At 58.7% G+C, this 21,421-nt stretch overlaps 1 protein-coding gene across 3 annotated transcripts in view; it reads right to left on the reverse strand.

Annotated features, from left to right (window-relative positions):
• Positions 1–240: 240 nt before the first annotated feature.
• The window catches only part of MAEA (macrophage erythroblast attacher, E3 ubiquitin ligase), a 30,519-nt gene continuing 9,338 nt past the window's right edge, over positions 241–21,421 (reverse strand). Inside the window, exons 2-10 of one of the 3 annotated variants that reach the window (XM_068543602.1) lie at positions 15,457–15,639; positions 13,376–13,579; positions 9,473–9,595; positions 8,627–8,740; positions 6,041–6,117; positions 5,000–5,108; positions 1,903–2,036; positions 1,382–1,577; positions 241–1,128 (exon numbers count right to left, since the gene is read on the reverse strand). In XM_068543602.1, the coding sequence (XP_068399703.1) occupies positions 1,033–1,128; positions 1,382–1,577; positions 1,903–2,036; positions 5,000–5,108; positions 6,041–6,117; positions 8,627–8,740; positions 9,473–9,595; positions 13,376–13,579; positions 15,457–15,639 (1,236 nt within the window). In that variant the 3' untranslated portion in view covers positions 241–1,032. The remainder of the gene's footprint in view (positions 1,129–1,381; positions 1,578–1,902; positions 2,037–4,999; positions 5,109–6,040; positions 6,118–8,626; positions 8,741–9,472; positions 9,596–13,375; positions 13,580–15,456; positions 15,640–21,421) is intronic. The other 2 variants (XM_068543603.1, XM_068543605.1) reach the window with 2 other exon arrangements.

Genomic DNA, 21,421 nt, shown 5'->3' on the forward strand with positions numbered 1-21,421 from the left:
CTTCTCAGTAGGAGACACGCTCTGCTTCAGGTGCCTCAAATGACCCCCGAGGGACCCCCAGTTACCAGGTGCTGCTCGGGGGGCAGCGGTGAGGCTGAAGGGGCCCTGGGACAGGACTCTGGGATGGAGCTCACATGGGTGCAGCTCTCCACCAACCCAGGCCCCACCCTGGACCAGTGGCCAGGTGGCAGACACCGCCGGCGGAGTGGGACGTGCACGCGGAACAAGAAGTAGAAACGCTTTTATTCGCGTGTCTTACATTTACATTTTATTAGCTAATCAACATCAACATGCAAAAATAAGCGTTGAATACAAACCTCTACAATACGGTTTCGTGTAAACTACAATGGTTCATTTGATTTGAAAAGTCATCGGTAGTTACTTCAACTGAACTATTGGCTTCTGTAATGAATAGTGTTTAGAGCTAAAGTTACGGAGCCGTCGGCAAGGCCTCTGCAGACCCCGGTCCAGCGGATTTCCACGGATACATTCTCAGGCAGGAGATAAGGCGGCACGAGTGACATGACACTGAGCCTACACACATCCTAACACAGCCCCGCGGGCGCGGCTGCAGGCAGGCGGCGGTCCTGGAGGCCGGCCCCACCCGCGGCGCTGGCGTTTTGGCAGCAGCTCTACAGAGAAGTGACAGGGTCCCCCGTGGCACCGAGTCGCTGCAGGTCAGTCTGGCATGGCCACCAACGCTCCCGGGCCACGGCCGAGGACTAGCCCGTCCCCCGAGGTTCCTCGTTAGCAAAAGGGAGGGAACTGTGAGAACACGGGGAAGGAATCAGTTCCTATGGTGAAAGGTTCTAGCCTCCCTCCGCGTGGTCAGTCTTTAAAGAAGTTTCTCTGAAAGGTGAAAGCGCTTCAGAAGCGTCGAAGAGCTGACTTGTTACAAAATCAAGTACGAGCTTGTTAAATCTTATTTCTTCTCTTCCCAAGAGTGTTTGTCGTTGCTCACTGATCTTTGGTCGCAAGAAACAGAAAGGCAGGCAGGCAGGGGCCCGCAGCCGCCCGGGCGCGGCGACCCGCCTACATGATGTACACCTTCTCGGCCTGGGAGAAGTGGAAGACCTCTTTGGTTCTCGGGCAGACGACTTTATCATCCTGCCGGATAGAGAGCAGGGACTGAAAAGAAAGACCAAGCGCATTAAGATGGGCCAATATGGTTTAAATCAACGTTTCCGTGAGAGAAACCCACACAACCAAGTCTCGGGAAACAAGTCACTGCATTTCGCAAAAGCTACTTCCGGCAGGTACCCCTGCCACGAAGCCCTAAGCCTTCAGGGCCCAGCCCTGCTAGCCCCGCCCCACCCGCTGACCCCGCCCACTCTGCCTACAGGCCTCGCCCCTCCCCCGGCAGCCCAGGCCCCGCCCTCACGTTGTAGCCGTAGACGTAGCCGTTGGGCAGCATCATGGGCGGGTTGTTCTCGTTCATGACGTCCCCCGAGATCTTGCAGACCAGGCGCGAGTTGGCGCAGTGCGCCATGGGCAGGGGCTGCGCCAGCTTGTTCAGGGAGCGGCTGCACACTGGGCAGTCGGGGCTCCGCGAGCTGCCGTCCTCCTTGTAGCACTGCCTGCGCGCGGGTTAAGGAGGGCGGGGGCCGGCCGAGGTTCTAGGGGGTCCCCCAGGCACCACGGGGGAGGCTGTTCCAGATGGCTCGATCCCTGGAGTTTGGGCAGGACCTGGAGGCGGCCCGGCTCAGGGCAGGTTTCCACTGGGCACCCCCTCCCCCAGTCTCAACACCGTGGGGCTGCAGCCCAGTTAAAACACGGGTCCCAAGTCGGGGGATGCAGCGCCCGTTCCAAGGTGGAGGACGAGCGTGCTAAGGAGCGGGGTCTTGGACGCCAGCCCCACACTAAGAGGGGCACACGGGGAGCCACTCCCAGCGCGAAGGATACGGTGTCTTTATGGCCGAGAGGCCGGCCTGCAGGGTGAGGGTGAACACGGAGTTGTTCCCCAGCTGGTGCAGCCGGTAGTTGTCGTACCGGAACTGCTGGATCAGCATCCGCCACCGGGCCGGGTCCAGCAGGTCCTGGAAGAAGCGGGGCAGAGTTGGGGTGACAACGGCAAACAAACGCCAATCTTCCCTACAGATGAAAGGTGACGGGAGGAAGTCCCCCCACTAAGCTGCAGGCGGGCGGCTGGAGGGCAGCCTCGACTTCCGGCCCACGGCGAGCCCACTGCCGACTCGCCTCTGGGACACCGACTTGTTGGGAGGGGACTCGGACGCCCGGGAGCATGTGTCCTGTGGCCTCGAGGCACGTCAAGGACGTGGGGCTGAAAGGACAGCTCGGCACGGAGCGAGCTCCAGAGCCTCTTGCTAAGGGCGTTAAGGGCTGAAAGGAGAAGCCTTATTCCAGGAAACCACTTATTCGAAGAGAAGATTAAATCATGTCCATCCCTAAAACCACCCAGGTTTAGACTCAAGAAGAGAGCGCAGGGAAGGAGGGGGAGACACACAAACAAAAGCACAGTCAGAGGTTCTGTGTGAGCTCCTCAAGGGTCCTGGCGTACGGTACACATCACACTCCAACGTTTAAGAGATGCTTTTAATATTTCTTTTATCAAAGTCCACGGAGAATGAGGTCCACACCCAGGGGCTGGCACTGCCCAGTGCCAACTACAAGGCCCTGCGCAGCCTCTGCTACAGCCGCCTCTCAAAGCACTTCGTGCCGTTCCCGCTGTGACCCGTAGGGACACGCCTGTGACTTCCCACCACGAGGGACGAGGGTTTCGCTCCCTTAACCAGGCTGCTCTAGCACGTTTCAGGAGTATCTGGCCCCCTGCTCCTGCTTCCAGGACACTCCACTGTCCCAACTCTGTTTTCTGAGTTTCCCGCACCCGAGATCCCCCGCTTGCTCTGAGCCGAGGTTCTCCTGTGTCATCTCCTCGGTCTTCTCTGTTGTGCTGCTCAATCTGTCTGACCGACCTTCAGAGGTGGGAGGCTGTGTCGGCACCAGGTGGAGAGCTCTGCCCCGGGGAGGGGTGGCCCGCCCTGGCGGCTGTGGCTTCCGCCCTGGCCCGGAGCCCATTCTGAGGCTCGGCCCCTCCTGTTCCACAAGGCCATGATGGCAGCACTCGCCTGGCTCTTTATAGCCCCTGCAAGGCCGCATCGGGAAGGGAAGGGATGCGCTCCACGCCCTCCTGAGCTGGACATCTCGCCCCCAAGGGCAGGCCGGCCTTTCTTGCACTTCTAACAAATCTCCAGAGCAGGAAGAGCAAACGCTGTGACTTAAAACCTGAGTTTAGACCTGAAGATCTCTGTGACCTGCTGACTTACATTCCCAAACACTTTAGAAGGTGTGAGTTCAGTCAGGGCGAGAAGCTTCCAGCCACCTCCCGAAGGCCTGCGCCACACACTCTGGGCGGCAGGGGCCGGGTCTGCCAGGGGCCCCACAGAACTCTGTGGGGCAGGCGGGGCTGCAGGGCAAACACTCAGGGCCTTGGACAGAGACCAGCTTCAAGGCCCGGAGCACAGGGCTGGTTCACCACACAAAGAAGGGGTTTTACCCTCTCCCTGCACACGCTGAAATGCTGAGGCCCAAGGCGATGGTCAGGGAGGCCCTCTGGGAGGGAATGAGGTCACGAGGGTGGAGCCTCATGAACGGGATTAGTGCCCGTCTAAGAACAGCTTCCAGGGGGCTCCCGACCCTTCCGCCACGGGAGGACACAGCAGAAGTCTGGGACTCGGATGAGGGCCTCACCAGACCCCGCTGGCACCTGATCTTGGACTTCTAGCCTCCAGAACCGTTAGCAATACATTCTGCTGTTCACAAGCCCCCATCTGTGGTGGTGTGTTGTTGCAGCCGCCAGAAGGGACTAAGACACAAACCGGCTACCGGAAGTGGATGCCTTAGGTAACAAATACCTAAACACGGGGGCGTGGCTTTGGAACTGGGCAGTGGGCAGCAGCTAAAAGCTTGGAGGCGATGCCAGACTAAACGGACCATTAAAAGGTGGGCCCAGGAGGAGGAGGGGAGAGCGGCAGGGAGCGCCCCAGGCTCCGCAGAGAGACCTAGGAGCTGTGGACCATCAAGGCCACTGTGATGAGGCCTCAGACAGAACGAGGATCATGTTAGTGGGAACTGGAGGGGGGGGGGGCTCCTTGTTACGAGGTGTGCCAGCCTGGCCGAACTGTGCTCGTGGGCGTGGAGCTGTGGGTGACGAGCTGCCTCTGAGCAAAGTGCTGAAGGTGTAGCTTGTCTTCTCTTGAGTGTTTATAACAAAAACCAAGAAGAGAGGAATGACTTAAAGACAGAATCGTTCATCAAAAGGAAGCACAACTTCAGGATTTGCAAAACCCTGTTCACATTGTAAACACTGCAAAAGGCTGTTGAGGAGAGGAGACCAGTGGTGGGCGGCACCCAGGACTCAATGGGCCACCCCCAGGGAAAACAGCCAGTTTGAACCTCAGGGGAAGGAGACAGGAAGGAATGAAGGGGGGCTGTCAGACTTCTTAGGTTTTACAGGACGGGACTTGCGGTGTTTTTCCCAGAGAAGGGTCAAAGGTCATTAGGGCGGCCCCCAGGTTTCAAAAGGACCACAGCTGTGGGGGGTATGCCCCTGCCCAGACCCCACATGGACCCTCAAGGTCAAGGAGAGCCACCCAAGGGGGAGGGACCGAGGGCAGATGTGCCCAGTGATCCTGGTGCAGGGAAGAGAAAGCAGATCAGGAACAAATGAGGTCGGGAAAGACACTGGCAGAGCCGCGCAGAGGCCCCGGCCTGTCCAGCCCTGACCAGGCACTCCAGAGAGAGAGGCGCCCCCAGGGAGGGAAAGGGAGCGGTCAGGCACTTGGAGCTGCACTTTGCAGCTTTTCTGATTTAAGTTTTTTTTTTACCAGCATAATGGGAACAAGACGGGAAAAGTGACCCTGGGTCCCACGAACCAGGCCCAAGACGGGAAAGGAACAAGTCGTGCATGGGCCACGCTCGACTGTGGCAGTGACTGCAGACCAGACCTTACGAGCGCCCAGGGCCCCCAGGCGCACCCTACCTTGTAGGGGGAGATGTGCGTGTCCGGCGGGAACGCCAGCATGCCCATGACCTGGCGGACCTCGTCCAGCTGGCTCCCTTCGGCCTGACTGAAGTGCTTTCTCGCGTGCCTGGAAAAGGACAGCGCGGCCTGTTGAAGTCTGCGCTCCCAGCGCCGGGAAGCTCGGCTCTGCGGGAGCTGCGGGATCCTGGGCCCCACCCCCACCCAGACACGCGGAAAGCCTCGGTACTCAGGCACCCCCTCCTCAAGGGAACGGGGACGGGCTGCGAGGCACCAAGTACAGAATCCCACCTAGAAAACACCCAGAGGCAGTGCCTGAACGCAAACGGTACCTGCCCGAGCCCTTCCAGGTGACCCTGGGTGCCACGAACCGGGCGCAACGACATCCATGGCACCCGGATCCGACCCGCCCCTCCTCCCGCACAGCCCCTGGGGCTCCAGAGAGGCTCCAGCCTCGCGGCTCTGCAGTGACCCCCAGAACAGCCTCACTCACGTCCACCGATCAGACCCCGGGCGCTGAGCCCTGCATGTGCGGGTGGAAACAGCAGGAGGGGGCGGGGACCCCTGCCGCCACACCTGCACCCCAGCCTCCTTCCCTGAGGCTCCCCGTGGAGAGCAAAACTGGCCCCGCCCACCCTCTAACCACCACATCCTGGGCTGGGAGCCCCCCAGCCCGGCGCCCCATGCCTCCAGGAGACGGAGCTCGGGGGCGCGAGGCTGAAGCTGCAGCCGCGGGAGGACTGACACAGCTGCCCAGGGCCCTCTTGCCCTGGGGACGCTGCGCTCCCCGCTGCCCACAGCCTGACCTGGGACGGCCATTTGCTCCAGGGGCCACGACGGGAAGAGTGCGGTGGAGGCCTGGCCCTGTCGGGGGCGCCCGCGGCCTCACCCCCGCTCAGCAATGGGAGAGAAGCGGCCGTGCGTCCCTGGGCAGGGCCCAGCCAGCCAGAGAAGACCTGCCAGACACCCGCCCTGCCTGCCCCAACCCAGACCGGGAGGGGACCCGAAACGCCCGCCCCGGGAGTCAGGAGGAAGGCCTACCTCACGGCATCCAGCCTCTTGTTCTGCCGGATGAGCTCAATGAACTCCTGGATCCTGAGGCTGAACTCCAGGCAGCTCTGAGGGTGAAGACAAGACAATGGGCAGCTTAGACGGGGTCACCGGAGCCACGTGCCAGCTTGAGGCCACGCACACAGCGACAGCCGCTCCGAGTCGCCAGGGCTGCCACTGAAACCGCGATCTCAATCCGCAGCTGTGGCTTTCTGGGCTCTGACGGGCTGGGGCCCGGCCCCTCCCAGCGCAGCCTCGGCCAAATGTGCCCCCGAGTGCGTCCCTGGGGCCAGGCCGGGGAGGGCAGGGAGGGCCGGCAGGCGGCGCCGCGGGCGAGAAACAGCGTGGGCCGTCGGCAGCGCAGGGGGCGGCGGGTAACCGCACAGACACAGCGGCCCGGTTCCTGTAAGTCAGCGAGCGCGCGCCCTCCTCTACCCCCAGCCTCGCCGGCCGGCAGCCCCCAGCCACACGGGGCGCCTTCCACCGCCAGGCGGCTCTGGAGCCAGGCCGCGGTGAGGCCTGGGCGCCAGGTGGGTGGGAGGGAGCGCTGGGCGAGGACCCTCAGGGTGGGGGCTGTGAGAGCTCCGGGAGCACGCTCCAGGCAGAGGGATGAACCAGTTCAGAGGCCCTGGGGGGCGGGGCCGGCACCTGGCCAGGACCAGGAGAAGGAGGCAGAGGTAGTGAGAGCCGGTCGGGGGCCGGGTCCTGGAAGAGGCAGGAGCCCCAGGATTTGCCGAGGGTGCGGGGGAGCTGGGGCTGCTGTGCCAGGGGGTGGCCGTCTCCCAAAGGCGTCACCTGGGAGGCGTCAGTCCCAAAGCTCCACGGGAGACTCTGCGGGTGGCTAACAGGGCCCCAACCAGGGGGGTCGCTTGTATGGAAGCCCAGACTAACTTTGAAATCTTAGCGACGTCAATCCAATTGGGGCTAAAACCCCTGCGGTTGGGGGTAGAGGGCGAGCAGGCAAAATGAATTTCGTGACCTAAGGTGAAAAACCTGGATTATTTTACAAAAGAAGTAATTTAGATGATCACATCTTGAACATGGTTTCCACCAGAGACAGAATACGTGGAATTAACAGAACAGGACGCAAACCTCACTGTCACTGCCACAGCGCCCAGGTTGCAAGATGGCGGGAACGGTGCTCTACGCCTGACGCTTCAACTCAAGTTTGCCAACCCCGCGACTCCCCACCCAAGCCCCGGCGTGCACACTGCGTTCTGGGGAAGCGCCTGGGTCGGACCCTGGGAGGACACCCTCCACAAAGCCCCCAGCCCCGCCCCCGGGACACGGGGTGGAGGCCGGGCTGACTTGACCGCCGGACCGTGCTGCCCAGGGCGTCCGAGGCACGGCAGAGGTGCAGAGAGCCACTTACCTGGTGCCCACACATCCACCCCACAGGTGCTCAGGGAAGGCGGTCTCCCAGCCCGAGCCCCCCTCCCTGCCCTCTGCACGGGGGACTAAGCCCTGGGCAGCAGTCTGTCCTGACCCCCGCCTGGGTGGGGCAGGGCGCGGGCGGCCTGGCAGGTGCCGCACAAACCAGTGAAGAGGACACGGCCCCTTCAGAGGCCAGACCCGCAGGGCCGAGAGGGGGAGCAGCGGGGAGAGGCCCCGCCTGCCTCCGGGGGCCCGGTGACTGCTTCTGCTTGCGGCCGCCGGTGGATGTGCAGCCGAGGAGCGTTACGGGTAAACGCTGGGTCACAGCTTTACACAACTGACACGTGGAAATGTGTTTCGTTATTTACGGTGGCTCTTTGCTCTCCAGGTTAACCTTCAAACAGTCCGCTGAGAGAGAAGCACACACGCAGGCATTCACACTCGCCGTGGACGGCTACGATCTGGGTGACGTCATGTGCTGCTGGCTGAACACGCCTCGTGCTGTCTGAGAAAGGCGTGGCGTTCTCCCATTTATGACCCCTTCCGAGTTGGCAGACACGCAGCACACACGCTGCTGCCTCTGTTAGCCTGACGTGTCCAGAAACCCAGGTCAACTCCGGAGACTTTCCTTGCTGCGCCTACCCTTGGAAGTATTTCTCAACTGCGGGAAACGTGGGTCTGAGTTTCTTTTCTCGTCTAGAATCTCATCACTGATCTGAGGGATCCCTGGCATCTGGCACGGGCACCCCTGACCCCCCACCCCAGCTCCCTCCCCTCCGCGGCCTGCAAGTGTGATCAAGTGCAGGAGCTCATGTGTGCCCACACGTGTACGAACTGTACACTGACTGCGTACTGACTTGTGTTCAGACGCTCTTTTGTACTGAGCACGTTCTGGTGTCGTCAGCTTGTCCTCCAAACGCACTTCTGGACGACTACGTATGCTCCTTCAAGTTACATGGCGAGGTCACAGGCCTGTGCCATCCGTGGATTCGGTCCCTGCCAGCCCACCCCCTGGTAGCTGCAAGGCCCCCGCTTTGACCCGGCCCACGTGGTGTGCCCTGGCCAAGCAGCAGTGTTCTCTGGGAGGGAACAGGGCTTGCAGAAACCGCCTGTCGCGACCGAGGCCTATTTTCCTTCTGCCCGGGTTCCCAGCGAGCGCACAGCCGTGGGGGTGGAGCAGGAGAGCGGGCGCGTGTTACATACCAATTCTGGCTTTCCTTTTATGCTTTCCATACCAAGGTCCTCACTCTCTTTAGGGGAGCCACTGGCCACTCTACTTTTCCGTCCCGTCTTCGCGTCGTGCTCGCTTTGGCGGCCCTGAGTGGCAGAGAGTGTCACCCTTGGCTGGTGACTACGTGCACACGACAAGCTCAGCGGGGCGGGGTTAGCGGCACTCAGTTTAGAACACAGAAGACAACGTTTTTCTGACAGAGGCAGGAAAGGTTAATACAGTCAAGCATTCCTGCAAGCCCTAAGGCAATGACACCTTTCAGTAAGCATGTTTAAATTCTGCAATTTATGTTTAAGTGCCTATTTTTGAAGCTGCTTGTGGGTCTCAAGAAAGGCTGTATTGGAGAATACCCCAGCCTGGAACTCTGCACCCTGGCAGGCGGGTACCTGCTCCCACCGGCTTCCCCACGTGTGTGGGGGCCGACCCGGCGCCAACCCCCCGCAGCGGCCACGCGCAGCGCGAGCCCGGTCAACACCTCGTGCCTTTAGAACCTCGTGCTCAGAACTTCTGTCCAAACCATAATGCAGAGGGGGTGCACTTTTCAGGGATTTTACCTAAAACCCAAACGCCACCCCCAATAAAACCCCAAGACCCACACCAAACCCAATAACCCTCCACTATGAATCAGAACCCCAGAACTCTGAACCGACAGGTGAAAGCACTTTGGCTCTACTGCAGGTGGCGAAGCTGCCTCCCCACCCTGCAAGCTCTGCCCAGGCGCGCCCTGCCCCCTCCAAGAGCCCTGTCAGGTGCAGCCCCGCCCCTCCAGGCGCAGCCCCGCCCCTCAAGGAGCCCCGCCCAGGCGCAGCCCCGCACACCTTCATCTTGCGCAGCCGGGACTTGTTGTCGTGGCACCAGGCCAGGCAGGTGGCCGTTTCGCGCCTCTCCAGGGACTCCTCCACCTCTTTGGCTGTCAGGAACATCTCAATGTTCACTAAGTCCTGCAGGGAAGGAAGCACTGGCTCAGAGCACGGGACTCCGGACCCGCCCAAGGCCGGCCCGACACAGCACCCGCTGCCCAGCAGCCTCATCTTATAGGAGCACCCCCGCCCCCTGCCGGGGCAGCCCCTCCGCGGGCCGGGTCTGCACAGCAGGCAGGCCTGCGCCCCAGTTAGATGCTGGCTCCCAGGCCCCCCGAGAGCCCAGGCCCTGCCAGAACCTGGGGCCCTGAAGGGCAGAGGTCTGCCCCCCGTCACCTCTCAGGGCAGACACGGAGACCCCAGCAGGCCATACTCTCATTTTCTGTGTTTTGCTCTGCAGATTGATTTCAAGTTTAGATTTTTGAGAAGGGGCAGCAGGGTGGTTAGGGGCTGCAACTCTCTGCCCTCCGTTGTCTGCTCCCCTCTCTCCGTCCCTGAGGCCTGGCAATCTGGGAGGGCAGGCCAAGTGCAGCTGCATCTGCTGGGCTGGAGGATCCCAGTAGGGCCAGGGACCCGCGGTAACGAACCCACCAACTCAAGTGCACACCTGCTGCAGTCAAGGGGGCTCTGTGTGGTGCCAGGAAGTGCAAGGCCCCCAGCAAGAGGTTGGGTTACAGCCAGCAAGAAGGACCTCCCTGGTCACACATGGCAAGGTGAAGAATGCTCAGACATCACAAAAGGAGGGGGGTCATTAGAAGAAAACGAAAATTTCAAAAGGTAAATTTCTCTTCCATCTGGAACAGACTCGAGCAGAAAACGTCAGTGAAGATCGTTTTCTCAGTTACCCGGTGAAACACCCAACACAAACATCCCTGGAACCCCGTGTCTCCAGAGTCCCCACTCAGGCCTCACGGGCTGCTGGGCACTGCAGAGCACAGGACAAGAGAGCTTTCTCGCCCACACTCTCTCGACCAAGGTCTACCACAGCAAAGCAAGCCAGGAGCTCGCCACCGAACTTCCGTACCCAGGCACCAGGGCCACGTCAAGCTCCCTGCGGGAGCTGTGCTGCAAAAGGACAGAGTCCTACTGGTGGATGCAGCGTTAAGGTGCAAGCTTTTAAGTAAGAGACACCTATTCTATTTCAAGAGAGTCACTGAATGCATACAGCTAATGATGCTGCAGTGAAAACCAGGCACTTACAGCAAAATTAACAAGAAGAAATAATCGAGTACAGTTACTTGGCAACAAGGCGGCGCCCATGGACCAGCTAGTTCCAGAAGCATCTCCTGCGGAACCAAATGGGTCAAGGGCAGAAGAGCAGCTGACCAGAGGGCCCGGGGTGCGCTCCTGTTGGGGGGGGGGGGCACACTGGAGATGCCCTGTCAGCTTTCCAGCTCCTGCACAGCCGCTCCAGACAGCGGGCAGGTCAGGGCGGCCACGCAAGGGCGGCTCTACTCGCGTCCTCAGTAGGGACAGCGGCTGGGCCCGCAGGAAGCGCCCCCAACCTCCCCGTCCCGACTGCCGATTACGGAACAGGACCCAGTCAGACAGGGTTGGGAGTGTGGCGGGCCGAGTGCCACGGCCACTGCTCCTCCCGGCTGCCACCTGGCGTTGCCCTCCTGCGGGGAGCTCTGACGAGGAGGTGCCCCGCGGGTGCTGCAACCAGGACTCACTAATCCAGTTCTCTGCTCACCGCCCTCACTAGAGAGGTGGGCTGCTTTCTCGTGCCGCTTCCTTGGCCATTTCTCCACTGTCTTCTTTCTCCTGAACCCTTCCGACTGGGCAAAGGCCAGGCCCCCAGACGACATTCTAGTCTTTCTTCTCTCCCATTTCCCATCTTTTCCAGTTCTGCTCTAAATTCCAAGAAGTGGCCTCTCCTGCCTGCACCCCCCGGCATCCCGGGTCTTTCCAGGTCTTTCCTTTCCTGCTGACGGTCCTCTGACATCCTCGGGCCCTCAGTTATGGGAGCCACAGTGAAGATGTTAAACCAGCTGGCGGGAGGTGGGCCAGAGTGAGTGCCACGCACAGTCCGCGCCCGGGAGGCGCAAGCATGGAAGCTGCTGACGCAGGGACCACAGTGGACCCCACCGGGCGATCCTCCCTTCTGGGCCGTCTGCGTAGCCCGCACTCCCCCTCCTCATGGTGTCTTTTGATGAAAAGAAGTTCTTAACATTAAGGAGTCCCAGCTGCAGCCTCTTCCTTGGAGGCCTCGCCCAACCCCAAGGCCACGAGGATGTCCTCCTGCATCTGCTTCTGAAAGAGACTTGGATTCCTGCGCTCTGTGTGAAGCTGGGGGCTCCTGTGGAAACCCCCTTCCAGGACTGTCTCCTCAACGAGGTGCATGCCAACCTTCTGGGGCTGCGACCTTCCTCTGAGGACCGCCAGCCCCTCCCCTGCCACCCTCCCATCCCTCTTGGCACCTCTGCAGACACGTCACCTTCACCAAATCTCGTCTGGCTTCGTGCTTCTCCCCTCTACGAGGCACACGTTTGGGGGCCAGGAGGCGTGGGGAGCTCGTGCCTCACCCGCCACCGCAGGTGTGCGTGGCCACGCCCTCGCAGGGGCAGAGGAGGGGGCACGCGGGAGTGAAGCCTGACGCCCGCCGCAGATGGACGAGCCGGGCCAGGAATGTGAGGCTAGGAGAGCCCGGCGGTCAGAAGCTGGCCGTGCTGGGCAGGGGAGGGAGGGGTGGGGAGAGCAGGCACCAGGGACCACTGGGCACCGAGCTGAGACCGGTGGCCCTGCCGTCCACAGCAGGAGCCTGGGCACGCGGCACACGCAGCTCCAGGGAGCTGCCCGGGGCTGGGGTGCAAGAGTGAGGAGCCCCCGTCCCCAGCCCCGCTGCACGAGTGTGTCAGCCACGTCGAAGGAAAGGCCTGGGACTGGAACTAGACAGGGACGTGGACACGGCAGGAAGTGGGGCCAGGGCACACAGCCAGGACCTGTGGATGCCGGCGTGGGGGTGACAGCACAATGCTGCCAGGGACCCAAGGCCACCTGCCGGGACAGGGGGCATGGCTCAGGCTGGGGTTTCGAGCCGCCAGGGCTGAGCTCCTCGACCCAGCGTGGGAGCCACGCACACATGGGTGACATTTAAGCCATGCCAGGGGATGGGACTGGCGGGGGGGTGGGGGCAGGTGGGCCCCAGGTGGCCAGCCGTGCTCAGACTGAGAACTTAAGGGTGAGGAGGGGCGGAACCAGTGGGTCCCGAGCGTGTGGCAGAGGAGCAGGCTGAGACGGGACCCCACGTGGAGACGAGGGAGACACCGCCGTCCACACGGATTCTGCCGCCAGAGGCTCCAGTCAACACAGGACGCGGACAGGGTCGGGTGGCCACGCACTCTGGTCTGAGCAGCCCGAGCAACTGTTCCTTGCCCCCCCGCCCCCCCAGTGAAGGCTGCCCTCGGGACACCAAGGTACCACTGCCCCCAGCCACGCCGCCCCGAAGGCCAGAGAAAGGTGCAGGCCGACCTGCAGAGGCCCGGCGGGGGGTGGTGACAGCCCCCTTTGCCACTGGCCAGCAGCCTAGGGTATTGAGCACTTCCACACCTGCACCCCCGGGGCCACCACACACGGACAGATGGAAAACGTGCCTGACCCCAGAGAAAGGCGTCACCCCCAGGAGAACGGTCACGGGACGCGCCTGGCGACAGGAAAGCGGGCAGCGGTGGGGGGAGGGGTCCCTGTCCACACTCTTGCTCCTCGCAACGCGTGCAAACCACTGCGGCAGATGCAACGCACCCCTAGAGCCGTCACGGGCGGGAGGGGCCCTCCCGGCTCAGGACGCACGAATGGCCGAGTGGAGCCTCCACGCAGGGCTGGGAAGCCCGTGGCCCTGGGAACCCGCAGCCCCGCGCCCACCTCGATGCCACTCTGGCGCGCCAGCTTCACAGCCGTGTTGTAGTAGCCGCAGCGCAGCAAGTGCTCCACCATCATGCGGTCCATGCGCTTCCTCTTCCACACGCTGGCCGCTGCTGGCTGGTCGCTGCTGTGCTCCTTGAGGTGCTCGATCCTGCGCTTGCACAGCTTGGCACTCTCATCCTCTGCCTGGATGGACTCCACCGCCTGTGACACGCGAACAGAGGGGGCGCTCAGGACAGGCGGCGACCGGGCACCCCACCCCGACCGCCGAGGACCAGGAGGCAGGGAGGTCAGAGGGGAGCTGGGGCCCAGGGCCACGAGCAGCAAGAGTGTGGGGGCTGCTGCTACTGAGGGGACGGCAGGGTCTGTCCACCTCCTCAGGGATGTTACTGCTTTACATACGCTGGGGCTGTGCTGCCAGAGGCGTAGAACTTTAAATCTGTCATAGCTTCCTGGTTAATGAAACTACTTGTCATTGTAACGTGACTTTCTATCTTTTATAATACTTTCCCTTAAAGGCAATTTTGCTCAAAATTAAGAAAGCCAAGTGGAAGTGTTCTACGCCTGCGTCACATAGCAGCCACTGTCACCACCTGAAGTGTAGCTCGTGTAACCCCAGCAGTGAATTCTTGATTTCATTCCATTTAAATGTTAATGGACACAGGTGGCTGGTGGCTACACACTGGACAGCAGGTCCAGAATTCTGGTCGGCCCTTGTTTCCTTCCAGCACATTCCACTATGGTTTGGCTTCCAACTGCCATCAAGAAGTCAGCTGTCAGGATATTTGCTGCTCCTTGACAAGTGGATTTTCCTCTACCTGCTTTTAAGATTTTTCTGTCTCTCTTTTCTTCAGTCTCACTATGTGAAAATCCTAGTTACGTTTACTTTTATTTAACCTGTTTAGGTCTCCCCGTCATTGTCCCTGCACATCTCTGCTCCCGCCCGCCTCTGCTGGACTCTGGCCCACTGCAGAGGCCCTGCTCTGTTCCCTAATCTCTCACCCTCTCATGTGCTCTCGTCTTTTCATCCCTGTGCTGTATTCTAGGTAAATTCCTCAGACCCACCTTCCAGCTCACTAACTCTCTCTTTAGCTTGGTCTGATTGTTAAGTGTTAAAATGTTTGTTGTAAGCAAACATTTGAGTTTTTCATTTGCTATTTTTCACTTCTTGTATTTTTACTTGGTTCTTTTTAACTTTAAATGACATACTTTCTATTCCCTGCAGATATTTTCAAGCTATTTTTTCATCCTTTAAGCACAGTAAAGTATGGTATTTGATAGTTTCTGTACCTGAAGTCTGTGCAGATCTCTTTCTACTCCTGCTGTGTCGCAGTCGTGGTGTCTTGTGTACCTGTGCTGGTTACTGTAGTTGAACAATCTGATGCTCAGACAGAAGGCATCCTCCACTCAAGAGAACTGCATTTACTCCACCTGGAGCCTGGAGGCAGCACCCGCTGGGACCACTCAGACCAGGCTGAAGGAGGGGGTGGGCGGCAGTGCTTCGCCCGGCAAGTCCACTTCTGGGCACCCTCACCTGAGGTGTAGTGCTGCTGGGTCCTGCCATCAGGCTCCCCACTCTAATGGCCCTGAGTCACTGGCCAGAGAGGCCCTTGCTGGGGGCTCTCTCTAGGCAGCAGGGGTCCCTTGCCTTCTAGCCCCCCGACACCCTGCTCTCCAATTCTGGTGAATAAAATGTTTTCAAATATTTTATCTCACTTTTTAGGGCCTATCAGTGGGCATACCTACCACTCCCAGAAACAAGATACCCTATGTGCTGTTTTGAGGTGAAATTGTGAAAATAATAAATCAATCTACTACCCATCCTGGCCTCCCCCACCTGGGCTCCCTGGGACATCTGGAGTCAGGATAAGCTGGCCCTACAGGAACAGGAATGTGGGCCGGGAAGCCGGCCTTACAGCTGACATAGACTCCAGAGCGCAGACAGCAGGGGAGGGGGGCCCCTCCACCGCAGCTCCCCCAGGAGGCAGCCCCTTCTCAGGACAGCTGGGTGAAGGGTGCGCCCATGGGGTGCGTGCAGCCTGGGGGCAGAGCAGGCAGCATGGCCCGGAAGCAGCACTGACCTTCCTCTTGAGGACACTGAGCTTCTCCACCACACCATCCAGGAGGCTGACCACAGAGTCCACGGCCGGACAGCTGCTCAGGGTCTTCTCCAGCTCAGCCACTACCATGGTGACGTGGCTCGTCTCCCGGTCAATGTTCTTCTGTGCGGCACGGAAGCGCTTGTTCAGTGTTTCGTAGGGCACCTGCAGAAGACAGAAGGCCACTGAGTCCACACTGTCGACGGGTGGGCGCCACCCATCGTCCACGCGGGATGTGCGGGCCTCCTTCGTGGCACTTTTTGAGGCAAGAGGCTTCGGCTTCTCATTCTCTAAAAATGCATCTCCTCTAAAACCTGCCCGAGCCCCACAAAAGGCCCATGTGAGCGAGGGTCACCTGTGTTCCTAGACAAGGACACAAAGGCTGAGATGCACCCTGACCCACATCTAAGATGTAGTGCAGCCTCCACTCTTCCCAGAAGCCTCCACAAGTCAGCGGACAGAAAGATCACCAAGTTCATCTAGAATAACACAGTTAAGGAAATGACCAAAAAGGAGAGCAGTACTGCGGGCTTTAATCGATTGGACGTGAAAGCCCACGATGTGCAGCAGAGATGCTGATGAGCCCGGCGGGCACCAGGTTGAGGCTGGACAGAAAGCAGCACCGCAGGTGCACCTCAGGGTTAGGAAGGTGACGGCATCAGCACCCGTGGGAGATCACAGGCACACATTTAACTGATCTCAAAAAGAGGACGCCCATTCCCGAGTCATTAAAAACACACCCATTCCCTCCAGAGCACGGGAAGACAGAAAACCCACAAAGCGTCACTGAGAAGTCTGGAGAACTGTTGTTCACACATGCGTCGGCCCCCGAGGTCATCACAGCGCAGCAGGCAGGGTCCAGCACCACACCCCGGGGACCCCTAGGGAAACCCACCGAAGACAGGGACTCCCTGCCCACACGGCGGGTCTCCGTGGAATTCTGCGATGGCTGCCACAAACCGCCCCTGTGAGCGCTTCGTCTTCAGACCTGCCCAGCAGGGAAGCACCCACTCCCGGGGCACTGCTGGCTCCACCGACACTTGCTAAGCACCAGCCGTGTGCCAGGTACCATGCCTGGCAGGGAGGAGACCTGGGCCTGGCTCAGAGCCTGGGCTTCCCAGCAGCAGAGACCCCGGGGTGATGGCAGAGATGGGCAGGGCCAGGCTCCAGCCACGGAGGGGCCACCACAGCAGGACTCTTCGCCGGAGACCCAGCAAGGCCAGCACTGTCCTTGCCCTCAGCTACCACTCCCACTCGGCAGTGCGTAAACATGCCTGTCCACGCCTTGGGTCTCATCAGTAGTCTAAGGGGCAGAATGCCACGAGCCGAGCCACATCTGCCATGCGTGATGGGGTGCGCTCGGCGAGGGGTGGTCACCCCGCTGGGACTCGGGCTCGCTGATGACCTGCTGTGGGGTGGCTATCAAAGCACAACCGAGCTAAGAGACCAAGCCCAGCAGGACACGGGAGACGGCCTCACAAGGACGTTCGGGGCCACCTGCTGCTGGTGGGCGGCATGGGTTCCCCTGCACGGGCCACCGGACTGGTCTCCGTGGTCCACCCCCCACACTGGCCGCCTCCTCTGGACTCAGTACTTCCTGTAAGAAAAAACGGAGGGACTCCTTCGGTGTCCACTTGGTCAGAAAGTGACCACTGCATACAGCACCCAACACGGTGCCAGGCTTGTGGCAGACAGCAAACCACATGTGGTGAAGGATCCCCCCCAGCTCCTGTGGAGGGCGTGTCCTGCCACAGGATGGGATTTCTGGAGGGTGGAGGCACGACCCAGCCTTCAACCACCACCCGTGGTCTCCCAGACCAGGACTGGGGGGGATGGGTCTCTGTAATGGGAGCGGCACGTAGAGCAACCCCAAGACTGTGTGACACCGGCACCGGGGAAGATGCCCCTCAGCTGCCGTCGGTCTGCCCCCCAACGCCACCGTCCTGACCCGACGACCCCCCCAGGCAGCCTCCATGGTGCGCAGACAGGGAGAGACACCCGCAGGGGGCTGAGGTCAGGGCTGGTGGGGTGTCACTGATGACTGCAAACTCCCTTCCAGGCTGTTGGTTAAACCCAAGTGAGTGTAGGCGTTAATTTTACTGCTTGAAAGAGTGAGCACTCAGTTCCAGAACTACTGGAAGTGGGTCACCGGCTGTGCCCTCAGGACCCAGGGCCAGGAGCGGAGGCAGCCTGCCCGGGTCCCACAGGCCGTCTGCGTGAACACACTGTGTATTTGTAATCTGAGCTGGACCGATACATTCATAAAAGAAAACAAAGTGGAATTACTAGAAAACAAATTGAACAAATCCCACGATGCACAATAAACAAAAGCTCCTAAGTTGTTTTTTATTATCACATCCAGACGTTAAAATTCTATTCCAATAAATGTAATCAAAACAACCACGACACAGAAGAAAAGAGTCACATGCCTGCACAGGCACGGGTGCGATCACGGGCCAGGAGTCCGCGGGTCCCTGTCCCGGGCCAGAGAGCCCGCACGGGCCGGGCACACACCGGTACACCCGTGCGCGCCACCGAGGCAGGGGGATTCCAAAGAAAGCTCCGTGGGCTGGGGATCCGACTTTTAACTCTTATCCAAAAAAGATGCCGGTGACGCTCTCACACTCATCCTCAGTCCACTGTCAGGATCCAGTCCCAACAATTTATACTGTAAGGTGATAGTCAAGCTTACCTATTTCTCTTCTGAGGAAAGAAGCCGACTCAGGATCTGGCATACATCCACAGTGCGGGAACGGAACCATGGCACAGCCCGGCCGGTGGTGGTGGTGGTGGTGGTGGCGGCGAGGGTGCCGCCCCCGCCCGTGGCCCACACCCGGCCCCACCCGCGCTCCTGATGGCTCCGGACCCTCCCGTCCCCCAGAGGCGTCCCCTGCACCTGCACCAGCCCCGCGCCTCTCCTGGCCCTGGCCATCCTCCCACGTCACAGACCGCCGGCCCACATGCTCGGGGCCCACGCCAGCTGGGCCACGCGCTCTGCAGGGCTGAGCTTTCGGGTCCCACCCTCTGCTGCCCATGCCCCCCTCCCCCTGTACGAGCACCTGGAATCGACGTCCTTCCCGGGGCCGCCGGGCCGCCCAGGCCTTGCCTCTCCCGCCTTTCCCCAACTGTCCCCTGCTGTTCTGTCACCCACAGCTCCTCAGCCTCCTTCCCAAGGGGCTTTTGCCAAAAGAAGGGGTGGAATTTCAGAAACGCTGAAGACTCTACACCATGCCAAGGTATGAGAGGCAAGAACGAGGCAAAATTGAGATGCTTTCAGATAGGCAAGGCTCCAAACCCCTTAGCAGCCAAACCCCTTCTGGGAGGAAAACTACTCAGAGACAGTCCTTGGTGAGACAACAAAATCACAGAGATATGAGAAATGGCAGTGAGGGAGGAAACCAACAAAGAGCCAGACCAAGAGAAAAAATATGTGTTCTTTAATACATTCCTAAAAGCACAGGCAATAAAAACAAGAGTAACAAATGGGACTACATTAAAGTTTAAAACTTCTGCAAAGCAAAGGAAGCAATCATCAGAGCGCAAACCCGGGAACGGGAAGAGATGTTTGCAGACCACACGCCTGATAAAGGGTTACTATCCAGGCTTCATAAGGAGCCCCGAAAGCTCCACGACGGAGAGACAAATAACCCAACTGAGAAACGGGCCACGGACCTCAACTGACATTTCTCCGAAGAAGAGAGACGCGGCCCCGACACGTGTGGGCAGGCGCTCAGCACCACTAACACTCGGGGAAACGCCAGTCACAACCACGAGGAGAGCAGCACACACCGTGGGACGCTCCCAGCGGGAACAGGAAGCAGCTGTGCTGGGGGGTGCCGGCCCCTCCTCTGGGACTCCGCCTCCAGCACCGGCAGGAACAGTGTGTGCTGTGGGGCGTTCTGTCAGAGTGGCCCGAGCTGACTTAAGAGGGTCCTAGAGATCTGAGCGTGACTCAGCACTGCTGGACACTTAGAAATGATGGAGACGGTTCATTTGTTTTCTACCTGGATAAAAAAATATCCTGAATGATACTGGTAACATACGGGCAATGGTGCCTGATTCAAAGCACTGGTCCAGGAAGGCACAGAGACCAAGGGGGGTGGGGGACCCGGGGGTGGACCCACGTGCACGGTCAGTGTGGCCAGCCAGAGAGACAGGGCAATTCAGGGCCGAGAGGACCAGCCATCTCCCAACAGAGGCGCCGGGACTGGACCGCACGTGGGAAAAGGACAAACCTCAACCTGTGCCCCATACAATCTGCACAGATTCCCTCGAAATGGACCACACACCTAAACATAAACGCTGAAACTGTAAAAATCCTCGACGTAAACATAGGAGAGAATCTTCACAACCTTGAAATAGGCAAAGATTTCTCGCAGGTATACAAAATGCACTAACTGTAAAAGAGGAATCAGTAAATTAGTCTTTATCAAAACTAAAACCTTCGCCCTTTGAAAGATAATTTAAGGTAAGCTGCACCACTTTTTTTTTTTTAAACCACACCCCCCTTTTTAAAATTTATTTTTGGCTGCATTGGGTCTTCGTTGCTGCGTGTGGGCTTTTCTCTAGTTGCGGCGAGTGGGGTCTACTCTTCGTGGTGGTGCGCAGGCTTCCCACTGCGGTGGCTTCTCTTGTTGCGGAGCACGGGCTCTAGGCACGTGGGCTTCAGTAGCTGTGGCTCGCAGGCTCTGGAGTGCAGGCTCAGTAGTTGTGGCGCACGGGCTTAGTTGCTCCATGGCATGTGGGATCTTCCCGGACCAGGGCTCGAACCCGTGTCCCCTGCATTGACAGGCGGATTCTTAACCACTGCGCCACCAGGGAAGTCCCCCTGTATCACTTTTTATTTTACCAATTTCTAATTGAGATATAATTCAGATACTATAAAATTCACCCTTTTAATTCAAGTAAACAACTTAGTGGTGTTTAGTATAATCACAAGGCTGTGCAACCATCAGCACCATCTACTTCCAGAACATTTTCATCACCCCAAAAAGAAACCCGTTGCCTACAGAAGTACTCCCCATAGCCAGGCAACCAGCCACTAATCTACGGTCTACTTGAATGGACCTGCCTATTCTGGACATTTCATATCAATGGAATCATACATTCTGTGGCCTTTTGTGTGTGGCTTTTTTTTTAAACTTAGCATAATGCTTCCAAGGCTCATCCGTGATGTAGCGTGTACTTCATTCCTTTTTCTGGCTGAATAGTATTCCATTATGCGAATACCACATTTGTTTATGCACTCATAAGTTGATGGACATTTTAGTTGCTTCCACTTTGGAGCTATTATGAATAATAAGGCTATAAATTCCTGCACAGGTGTTTGTATGGGCACATTTTCACTTCTCCTGGGTAGGTTATCTAGGAGTGGAACTGCTGGGTCATATGGTAACTGTGTGTAACTTTCTGAAGAACTACCAGACTGCTCTCCACCGCGGCTGCGCCGTTTTACATTCCTCAGCGTCTGTCAGGATTGTAGCTTCTCCACACCCTCCTCCAGCACTTGTTACTGCCCATCTTTCTGCTCACAGTCATTCCCATGGGCATAAAGCAGCGCCTCATCACGCTTTCGTTACTTCACTCATGACGAATGATGTCGTGCATCTCCTCTTACGCTCATTAGCCATTTGTATCTCTTCTTCAGAGGAGTTTCCTCAAACCATTTGCTCGTTTTTACATTGGGTTATTTGTCTTTATATTATTGAACTGTAAGAGTTCTCTACATATTCTGGATACTAGATCCTTATCAAAAATGATCTGCAAATATTTTATCTCTCTTCTGTTAGTCTTTTCACTTTCTTAACAGCATACCTTTGAAACACAAGCTTCTTCCCTTTAATGAAATCCAATTTATCAGTGTTATTGTAAATAAAACTCTTTTCTTCATTTCCCTTTTCACTGTTCATTTCTAGGATACAGAAATACAAATTATTTCTATTATATA

Source organism: Eschrichtius robustus, chromosome 4, assembly GCF_028021215.1.
Source record: "Eschrichtius robustus isolate mEscRob2 chromosome 4, mEscRob2.pri, whole genome shotgun sequence".
In the NCBI taxonomy this organism is placed as follows: Eukaryota; Metazoa; Chordata; class Mammalia; order Artiodactyla; family Eschrichtiidae; genus Eschrichtius; species Eschrichtius robustus.